This window comes from Trichechus manatus, unplaced genomic scaffold (genome assembly GCF_000243295.1).
Source record: "Trichechus manatus latirostris isolate Lorelei unplaced genomic scaffold, TriManLat1.0 scaffold00072, whole genome shotgun sequence".
Classification (NCBI taxonomy): Eukaryota; Metazoa; Chordata; class Mammalia; order Sirenia; family Trichechidae; genus Trichechus; species Trichechus manatus.
Window position 1 is genome coordinate 6,260,686 of NW_004444008.1, and position 11,508 is coordinate 6,272,193.

An 11,508-nucleotide genomic window follows, 5' to 3' on the forward strand; every position below is an offset into this window, starting at 1 on the left:
CTCCCACCAGAGGACACACACATCTCCTCCCACCAGAGGACACACAGCTCCTCCCACCAGAGGACACACACATCTCCTCCCACCAGAGGACACACTGCTCCTCCCACTAGAGGACACACACATCTCCTCCCACCAGAGGACATACGCCGCTCCTCCCACCAGAGGACACATACATCTCCTCCCACCAGAGGACACGCAGCTCCTCCCACCAGAGGACACGCCGCTCCTCCCACCAGAGGACACACGCCGCTCCTCCCACCAGAGGACACACGCCGCTCCTCCCACCAGAGGACACACACCGCTTCTCCCACCAGACCTTCTTCAAGCTCTGCCAGGCAAAGGGCCCAGTGCTATCTTCCTTCTCCTGACACTAAAACATTCCTACTTGTCAACTCTTACTTCTCCACCCTTCTGGTAAGCCCTGTGGCTACATGACTCTCCAATGGCCTCTACACCCAAGTGCCTCCCTCACGTGCACCAGAGAACGGCACCTACTCGTGCAGCACACCATGCTGTGCCACCACTCTGGGTGACGCTGTGCAGTCACTCCTTGCCACACGTTCCCTCCATCGTCTCAACTCGGACTTGCAAGCCTGCTCCTCAGCATTTTCCCAGTGCCCTATCTCAGATGGTATCATCAACGGACCTAGCCAAGCTGTCAGGGTTATGCACTGGGCACCCTCCCTCCCTCCTTCACAGCTCCTATTCTGCAGCCAGTAGGATCCACTTCTGCTCCACTTTCCACCCCCCCCCCCAACCAGTCCCCTCCTGTCTTGTGTCAGCTGCCTCAATCATATGACCCACCCCAGGAGCTACAGTCATCAACCGCCTAGCCTCCAGGCCCCTAAGAGAAACAGTGCAGAGGTGATGACTAAGAACTGCTGGTAAAAACTTTCTCCTCTGGAAGAAACCCTTCCTCCCTTGAATTCTAGAGTGCCACATTGCACGGTCTGCCTCGACTCTTGTGCCGCGAGTTTTTGATCTCCTTTCCCCAACTTGTCACTTGCACAGATAATTTCCCAGGACTGTGTCTTGGCCCTACCCTCTCCTCATTCCGCACACTCTTCCTTAATGCCACCAAACAGCCCCGCGGCTTCCACAGCACCCAAAAGCCAGTGGGCCCAATGTGTCTCCATCCCACTAAAGTCCCTCCCAGCACCCCATCTGTGTACCTAAAATGCATACTGCCTATTTCCACCTGGAGATACCACACACCTAATATTTGACATTTTCCACATGAGCTTCCCACCCAAGCAGGGCCTCTTCCTGTGTTTATTTTTATTTGTAAGCGTATCTAACTCTGCTCTCTCCCCTAATAACCACATGGAACGTGTCATCATGGGCTGCTCATCCGACCTCATAACTCTGTTCAAACCAGTTCCCACATCTTTAACCCCAACCATTTACTGGGTTCAGGCCTGAAGAATTAAGGAAATCGCTTATTAAGGAATTTCCCTATGGACGGTCTAGCCTCTTCCCTGACTAGTGACTCCCACACTCAAGCTTACTTGATTCAACTGACACTTTCGAATGACAATGTGACCATTAAGTCCACTTCTCTAGATTCATCAAAAAGTTCCCATTGATGCTGATGTGAAATGAGAACTGCTGGGGCACATGACCCTTCCTAATCTGGTCTGCACGAAAGCCCTCAGCATCACCTTCTCTCGAAATTCTAACTGTGCAGAATTTGCACAAACAGCTCCTTCACCAGAAACATCCTCACTCACTCTTCAACTCACCGTGGAGATTCTATCTCCTGGAGCGCTGCCATCTCCCTCTCTGCTCAGTCCTGGCCTCTGCTCAGGACCCAGCTTCGCTCCTAAGTGCTCCAGGCCAAGGTGCTTACCCATCCTGCATCACAGCTCTGTCACCACCTGTCCACGTACTAGTCCATCCCCACACCACACGGCCACCCAAGCTGCCATCGTATGACACGCCGCCTCTGGGCACCTCATGCCAAGCACAGGGTCTGCCAAACGCAGATACACATGATCTTTCCAGAATCAATCGAAGGAGCAAGGCATTAACCTGCTCCGTAAGCCAAAAAGTATACACACTGACTCCTACGGACTAACTTGTTAAGAAATTCCTGTAAATTATTTTGCAAACACACAAAAAATGGTGAACTTATCAAGTAAAGGTATAGAATTCGGCTACTGTAGGTTAATGGGTATATATGCTGTATACATGATTTCCTGTCTCTGTAAAACTCTAGGCCTACAAATACATACTTTTAATTCACTGATTCCACATCTATTCTATGCCAAACACTAGAGATAAGAATAATTAAAACAAAGCTACCGTTGACGGCAACTAATAACAACAGAAACTCACAGCTGGGTTGTGGTAAAGACAAAAGACAAAAAAAAAAAATGCAGCCACAATACAGAATGAAAAAACAATACATATGTTTTGGGCCAAAAGTACCGGCACATCTTTGTATACTCTCATGTTACCCCTAATAAAACTGGCCCACGTGAACAGTTTTTGCATGAGTACCACTACCCTGAGTATTTCACATACTAGGGCAGACGATGTACCCATCTGGCAATTCAAGTTCAAACAGTAGAACTCACAGCTTCATGCGAGGAAGGTACGGGCCCCAGGTGTGGTAACGCCATCAGAGGGGGTGAGGGCACAGGAGACAGAAGAGGAGGGGGAAGTCTGAAGAAGTCAATTGCAGCTTGAAGATCCTCATCAAAAAAAGGGTCGTGATCAGAAAAGTCAATGCTCTCCTCATCGTTCTGACTTGGCATTACAGTCTCAGGATTTCTGTCCTCGTTACTGTCACTGGCTCCACCGCGCATCTCTTGGTCCACATTCTTATGTGCAGAAAAATCACCATCAATCTCCACGGACAATTTTGCTAAGCACGCCTGCATATCTGAAGCTCTTGGGGGACTGTGCCGTACAGGAGGGAGCACGCCATCTTCCATGGACTCTCTGCACCTGTTTTCTTTGGCAGATTTTTCTGCAGGAGAAAAAGAAAAAAAAAAAAAAGTATCAAATATTTAAATATCAAGACGGGAAAACATTCTAACAGTTTGAAGTGTTAGCAATATTGTTTAAGTCCAAGTAAGCAGAGTGGATTTGAACTACCGACCTTTTCTTTAGCAGCCGAACACTTATCCACTGTGCCACCGGGGCTCCCACTGGCCATGACCCGTTGCCATTGAGTCGATTCTGACTCATAGCAACCCTACAGGACAGAGTAGAACTGCCCTATTAGAGTTTCCAAAGAGCACCTGGTAGATTCGAACTGCCCACCTTTTGGTTAGCAGCTGAGCTCTTAACCACCAAGCCACCAGGGTTTCCCATTAGCCATTAGGGAGATGCAAATCAAAACCATAATGAGATACCACCTCACCCAGCTTAGAATGACAACGATAAAAATAAAATAAATTTAAAAAAGGAAAATATAGGTGTTGGAGAAGTTGTAGAAAATTGGAACCCTTGTCCTTTGCTGGTGGAAGTGTAAAATGGTGTAGCCATTGTGGAAAATAGTTTGGGGGGGGGTTCCTCCAAAAGTTGAACATACAGCTACCATATGACCCAGTAATCCCAGTCCTAGATATGTATCCCAAAGCACCGAAGGCAGGGACACCAACAGGAACCTGTTCACCGATGTTCTTTGCAGTGTTTTTCACAACAGACAAAAGGTGGAAAAAACTGAAATGTGGTACATACATACAGTGAAGTCCTGATACACGTCACGGCATGGATGAGCCTTGAAAACATTATGCTGAGCAAAATCAGTCAGTTGAAAAAGGACAAATACTGTATGATCTCACTTATGTGAGATATGCAAATATACAGAAAACAAAACTTATTCATGGCTACCAGGAGTGGTAAGGAGGGTGAAATGGTTAGGGGCATTGAGTTTACACTAATGTTGGTAGAATAATATGGAAAATGACAGCAAGAATAGTTTCACAACTTGAAGAACAGAATCGATGTTATTATACATGTAGAAATTGTTGGGAAAAAAGTCACTAACTACCCCTCCCACAAAAAAGGCACTCAATCCCTTTCTAGGTGTTATCCTATAAGAACTGAACAGATTTCATGTAAGTATGCTATCCTTACAATTAAAAAGATGAACGAAAGCAGACAGATGAGCCCACCAATCCATTAGCAGTGCACCCCCATTGGACAGGCATCCCTAGCGGTGGTGAAGGGCCCGGAGAACGTATCCGTTCTCCCTATGTGGATGGGAAACAACTCTGTGCAGACAGGGTCATGGAGGCACTGTTTTCTCCATGTGAAAAGCTATCTAAATCCAGCCAGTATCGAGCTTACTTGAGCCACGTAAGTGCCTTGCATTTTAATGCACCAGAAAAGTTATTTTGATGAACTTCAGTGGTGCTGATTACTGGCAAAGAAATACTATGACTCCTGGAAAATAATTACAAAAAACCATTTGCTATATTCGAAAGCTGTGAGAATATGCTTCACAGAAGGGTCCAGAGCTCCTCTGAGAAGCAGCTGACTTGCCAAGGGTCACACAGCCACGCCAGTAGCAAGCAGAAATGGGGCTGGCACTGCTTCATCTGTTGGAGGCAGAGCTAACTGTGTGAGCTCCTCGTGGGTGCCGGAAGCCCTGGTGTGCACTGGGGTACAGCTGAGATCTAGCATGCTCCCCACCCCAACCTGGACCGCACGCTGGGTGCTCTCCTTCCTCCTTGGACTGGGCCTTGCATGTGGGTGGATAAACCTGAAAACCAACGATACCACCAGCGCCAGCACTTCTGCTGTCAAATGATTCTGGTGCTCCATGCTCCAGACCACACGCTGGGTGCTCTCCTTCCTTCTTGGACTGGGCCATGCATGTGGGTGGATAAACGTGAAAACCAACGATACCACCAGTGCCAGCACTTCTGCTGTCTAACGATTCTGGCGCTCCGTGCTCCAGACCACACGCTGGGTGCTCTCCTTCCTCCTTGGACTGGGCCATGCATGTGGGTGGATAAACGTGAAAACCAACGATACCACCAGTGCCAGCACTTCTGCTGTCAAATGATTCTGGCGCTCCGTGCTCCAGCAGCCCCAGCCTGTGCCCTTCAAAGGGGCAACCTCACTCCCTCAGTCCCACTCCCCTTCCCCATATGCCCTGGCTAGCGCACCTGTCCTCAGACTATAAAACACACTCTTCCTGTTTGAAGTGGCTGCCTCCAAGCGTCTCCCTCCCTTCTCCTGACACTCCCAATCCCATTACTTTGTAAGATGCTCCCTGGGTGGTTCAAATGGGTAAGTGTTCAGCTACTAACCAAAAGATTGGCAGTTCAAATCCACCCAGGAGCACCTTGACAGGCCTGTCATTGCTTCCAACAGCTCACAGCCTTGAAAACTCTATGGAGCACATTTCTACTCTGCACATATGGGGTTGCCATGAGTCAGAATCAACTCAATAGCAACTGGTTTTTGCTTGTTTGTTTTACCTTATATGAATTAAAATGAGATTCAGGATCCTGAAATACTGAGTTTCACAGCATGTAGGTGTTAAAATAATCACTGTTTAGAATTACACAGTCCAACATGGTAGCCAGTGGCCACATGTAGCTATTTAAACTTGCATTAATTAAAATTAAATCAAATTAAAAATCCAGTTCTTCAATTGCCCCAGTCACATTTGAAGTGCTCCATAGTCTCACACATCTCATGGTTTCCATATGGACGGTGCCGCTGTTACAGAAGATTTCCCCCATTCCAGAAAGTTCTATGGAATAGCACCGATTTAGGACATAAAAGTCGAAAAACAAGTTAGTGAATAACTTAGCATACTCTATCATTTCTTGGAGAATTTAAAATGGCACAAAAATATATATGCATAGTACAGATTTCCAAAGTAACATTTTAACCCCTAATGATAATTACCAAGAAAACAAAACAAAAATCCTCACAAATGGACTAATAAGCAACACCATGATGAACTAAGAGAAGACTGAAGTTGTCAAGGATTTCATTTTACTTAGATCCACAATCAACAACCATGGGAACAGTGGTCAAGAAATCAAACGACACATTGCATTGGGTAAATCTGCTGCAAAAGACCTCTTTAAAGTGTTCAAAAGCAGAGATCACCTTGAAGACTAAGGTGCACCTGACTCAAGCCATGGTATTTTCAATCACCTCATATGCATGCAAAAGCTGGACAATGAATGAGGAAGACTCTTGAAGAATTGACGCCTCTGAATTATGGTGTTGGCAAAGAATATTAAATACACCATGGACTGCCAAAAGAACAAATAAATCCGTCTTGGAAAAAGTACAGCCAGAATGCTCCTAAGAAGCAAGACTGGCGAGACTTCATCTCACATACTATGGACATGTTATCAGGAGGGATCGGCCCCTGGAGAAGGACACCATGCTTGGTGAAGTAGAGGGTCAGCAAAAACGAGGAAGACCCTCAATGAGCTGGACTGACACAGCGGCTGCAACAATGGGCTCAAGCACAGCAACAATTGTGATGGCGCAGGACTGGGCAGTGTTTCATTCTGTTGTACACAGGGTCGCTATGAGTCCGAATCGACTCAACAGCACCTGACAACAACGATAATTATAAAGCACTTTGGAAAAAAACAACGTATTACCATTTGGCTACACAGTAAATGGCAAACAAGGGTCAAGAGCGATAAAATTTTATGACTTTTACAACTCCACATTAAATCCTATCAAACATTTTGATTGTATGCTAGAAGTTCAACCAAAAGGAACTAGTACATTCCATGGAAAACAAATGAAGCTAGCTGCTGGTGGCTCAATCAAACTTATGAAATTATGTATTGGAAACTGTGCGTCCTTCAGCCATCTGCATGTACCTGCCACACGTGGGTCCACTGTCCTTCCGATGGCTTTCAATGTTCTCGGATGGAAGCTGCTATAAAACATTAAAGGCCAAATGCATTTACTGACGTCAGAAGTCACACTGCAGAGACTGGTGTTTTGTGTGATACAAGTACCCAGGCTAGTCTGTTTCATTCTTTTAATGAGATTCAGGAGCTCTTACAAACCAAAGGCACACGGTGCCGGCGGCAGCCCTCCTCCTTTGCACATGAAGTGCAGTGTCCGTGTCTCACGCTCACCTTGGCCATGCTTGTTGCCTTCACCTGGGGGGAGCCTGTGCGTGGTGTTGATGCAGAGCCAGAGTTCCTTCAGCAGCAGTTTGACTTTTCCTGGGAAAAAGAGCAAAGCATGAAAATCCTGACATCTGGCTAAGGCCAAAACATACCCATGTGGAACCGGGATTTATCAGGGACTTAGAAAAATAGGTCAACTTCTATCATCTTCCCAAAATTCAATCATCGTACACACCTAGTTAGTTACTGAGTGGTGAAGTCTGAAATGCTTTAGCTACAAAAATAAAGGCTGAATATAGGTTGCGAGGGCTCCAAACACCCAACCTACTTGTTATAAAGGCTTTTTTCACCTGTACGTGTGTGTGGGACCAAGAAACCTCTGGCCAACCCATTTTCTCTCGAGAAGGAGGTGAGACGGGGAAGGGAACACAGCTAATAACCAACAGGACACGAGGGATTCCAGCCCTATGTATTCTACGAGGAACAGCTGACCGGTACAAGGTTATTAGACAGGTCATCAGCTGACCAAGCTTTCTTCACCTGGGAGTTCATGGATCTTTAGAAAAGCCATTCACAGTCTTGAAGGGAAATGGGGCTGGAGACAAAATGTACATGCAGACATACAGATGAGGACAGATAGCTAGACACAGGGGAGCAGGCATACACATAAACACAGGCTTTTAGGAGGACAGTGAAAGCTGCAGAACTTCCATCAAACTTTCAAAGGGATCTGTACTCCTAAATCGTTAGGACCTTGATTCCAGATGAAAGGTCAAGAGGCACCGTGACTAAGACAGCCCTACTGAATATAAGCAACGTTAAGAATATTAAGAGTTGTAAACTTGTTCAACATTGTTAAGTAAACAAATTGCAAGAAAACCCTCCGTAGCAAAAAATACTCATCAAATAAATATGTGTTGAAATGGCAAATATTTTGTTAGGTATGTATTTGCCACAATATTAAAAAATATACATGAATAACTTATGGTCAAATGTACATAAAGACAACCTACACCTACTAAAATTCAGCTAAAAGTAAGCTTCAGTTTTAAATATTAGTTAATTTCAGGCCACTTCAAAGTTCTGCTATAGTTTTCTTGAACTCAAGTTCTTCCATTAACCTGAATCAGCTTTTATTGAAATTAGTAAAATCTTTAAACCATTCAAAGAGAGGCTGAAAAGACCTTTTCATTAATGTCAGGGAATCACAAACTATTTAAGCTAGCAAACTCCATCACTCCACAAAATGACATCCTCACAGTGGGGACCGTGACGAACGTGGAAGACACAGTTACGGGTAAGTCTGAAAAGCTGGACTTTCCCAGCCTCTCCTGAGTCAAATCAAGCCCTCTGACTACCGCTGTGTGTGAGGTACATGCTCCATTTCTGCGTTCCAAAATCCTGTGACTGAGGAGCTTAACTATATTATGGTGTAACCTACCCGAGAGCCTACTTCCCATTACTGTAATCCCCTTTGCTTAAATGACCTGACCAGCATCCCTACTTATTACGTATACCTAAAGCAGCAGCAAACAAGGAACCTTAAAAAAAAAGAAAAGAAGTTATCTTTCTATTCTTACGGAAGCTATACCAGAGCTACACCTATTCTAATTGAGCATATGTTACTTCTCATATGATCTAAAAAAAAAAAAGGTATCTACTCCCAGCAACACAGAACAAAATCTTCAGCATGGCTTCATCAATTACTTACTGAGACTGAAAACCTCACTGAACTAGACCACACGCCTTTCCCCAGCCTTTTAAAATGCACCCTTTTCAAAATCTGAGGCACCTGTTCATGTTCCTGGATTTCTTTTCTATTCCACTGATCCATCAGTCCCCCCATCAACACCACAGTCTTGTAGTCACTTTTTGATGACTCTGTTTTATTATTGGTCAGTGTACGATCGTCGGTCACAATTTTCCTTTTCAGAAATTTTCTTTTTATTCTGAAAATGTATTCTTTCTAGTAAACCTTTCGCGTTTACTTGTCCTTTCCATATACAATCTCAATGGGCTTCTGAGTGAGACTGTAAAAAATACAGGTGGGGAAAGTCCACATTTTTATACTCTGCATCTCCCCGTCGAGGAACATGCTATCTATTTATGTGCTCGGGTCACCTTCATGCTCTTCCCAAGTGTTGGTAGTTTTCCTCATCCAGCCACTGCACTACTGGTCAGGTCTTTTCTGGACACCTGACAGCTGTCATCTGAGAAAGGATTGTGTGTACTCTGTCCCTTTCCTAGCAGGCTGATACTGGTACGTTCTGTATGTACATCAGCTACACCAGCACTTCACCAAACTAATTCTAAGTTTTCAGCTGAGTCTTTTGAATTTTCTAGATAGTCATATTGTCTTAAATGACAATTTTGACTCTTCCTTATTATTTATAGTTCCTACCCTTTTTTATTTAAATACTGCATTGGTTAGGGACTCCAGTACATGAAGAATGTTTTTGTTGTTAGATACCGTCAATTCCGACTTACAGCAACCCTATAGGACAGAGTAGAACTGCCCCATTGGGTTTCCTAGGCTGTAATCTTTACGGGAGCAGATCACCAGGTCTCTTCTCCAGCGAAGCCGCTGGTGGGTTCCAACCACCAACCCTTCATTTAACAGTGGAGCGCTTAAACACTGTGCTACCAGGGCTCCATACATGAAGAGCGGAGGTAACAAAGGCACCCTTGCCTTGTCTCTGACGGTAATGACTATGCTTTTAATGTTCCACCTTTCCCAGGTTCAAAATGTTTCTATTATTACTCACCAAAAATTACTATGAGGAATGGGTGCGGAACCTAGATCATCATAACATTTTTTCTCTTAATCAGTCATTGTAGCATTCATGAAATAAATCCTGAAATCATGATTTGTCTGTATTTTCAATTATTAGTGGATTTCATTTCTTAAAATTTTATTTTGGACTTTTGCAGCTATATTCCTAAGTGACCAAGTTCTGTATTTGTGTGTGCGGCTAAGGACATGTATACATGTCATTTTTATTTCGTTTTGGTTGGCCAAAGGGTTGTGCTGGCCTAAGACACTGAGATAATAAGTATTCCCTACTTTTCTACCTTCTGAAACAAATAATAATAAAGACATTAGTTTGTCATTAACGTACACCAGTAAACCACCTTCTTAGATCTTTAATTTTTTTTATTTTTCCTGCATTATTTTTGTGTTTGGGTTTGCAACAACTCAATTTGAGTATATTTTCCTAGAAAATGGACCACTTCATCTACATTTTCAATTTGAATGTACAATTATGCGTAAGAAATTTCTATAACTATTAAACCAAAAACCTGCTGCTGTGCAACTGATTCCGACTCACAGCGACCCTACAGGACAGAGTAGAACTGCCCCAGAGGGTTTCCAAGGAGCAGCTAGTAGATTCCAACTGCTGGACCTTTTGGTTAGTAGCCAAACGCTACAGTTTTATAGCTTTTCTCAATTCCAGTGCTGTTAGTTTCTTTTTATTCCTTCCTTCTTTGGTCACACGTGCCAGTTTTTCAGTTTTACTAGTATTTCAAAGGTGCAGTTATAATGTTTTGTTTCCTATGTCATCAACTTATGTTTGCACGTTTATCAATCCCTTCCTTCCACTTTCCCCAGGTTTCTGTGACATTTCCCTACCTTCTTAGTTGAACATGTCATCTCCGATATAACACTGTTCTCAGTACCAGATTCGTTACACTGCAAAGGTTTTAACGGAGAATGCCTATATAGTTTATTTTTAAATAGTTTATTATTTCAGCTTTTATTTTCTGTCACCCAAGTGGAGTTTGTTTGGGTGAGTTTGTGTTTAATTTCTAGGTAGGTTTTTTTTTTGGGGGGGTGGGGTGAGTATTTTTATTAATATCTCATTAAATTCTAGATTTTTTGTTTTTTGGTAGTGAACTATTTATATACATTTGAAGGCTATTGTAAAGACTTCTAGGTTTGTGGTTTATAAATTACTATATGTGATTTATCAATCTTGCAGTGGTGGCTCCAGTTCTGTTTGTCAGTGGTGGTTCCAGATCTATCTGTTCATGTCAGCGGTGGCTCCAGTTCTGTTTATGTCAGCGGTGGTTCCAGATCTGTTTATGTCAGCGGTGGCTCCAGTTCTGTCCATGTCAGCGGTGGCTCCAGTTCTGTCCATGTCAGCGGTGGCTCCAGTTCTGTCCATGTCAGCGGTGGCTCCAGTTCTGTCCATGTCAGCGGTGGTTCCAGTTCTGTCTATGTCAGCGGTGGTTCCAGTTCTATGTCAGCGGTGGTTCCAGTTCTGTCTATGTCAGCGGTGGCTCCAGTTCTGTCTATGTCAGCGGTGTTCCAGTTCTGTTCATGTCAGTGGTGGCTCCAGTTCTATCTGTTCATGTCAGTGGTGGCTCCAGTTCTATCTGTTCATGTCAGCGGTGACTCCAGTTCTGTTCATGTCAGCAGTGGCTCCAG

General features: G+C 44.2%; 1 protein-coding gene across 1 annotated transcript in view; it reads right to left on the reverse strand.

The window, feature by feature from the left end:
- Positions 1-11,508, reverse strand: part of ICE1 (interactor of little elongation complex ELL subunit 1) — an 83,943-nt gene that overhangs the window by 43,192 nt on the left and 29,243 nt on the right. Inside the window, exons 11-12 of the mRNA XM_004380304.2 lie at positions 7,086-7,175; positions 2,580-2,974 (exon numbers count right to left, since the gene is read on the reverse strand). Coding sequence (XP_004380361.1) covers positions 2,580-2,974; positions 7,086-7,175 — 485 coding nt within the window. The remainder of the gene's footprint in view (positions 1-2,579; positions 2,975-7,085; positions 7,176-11,508) is intronic.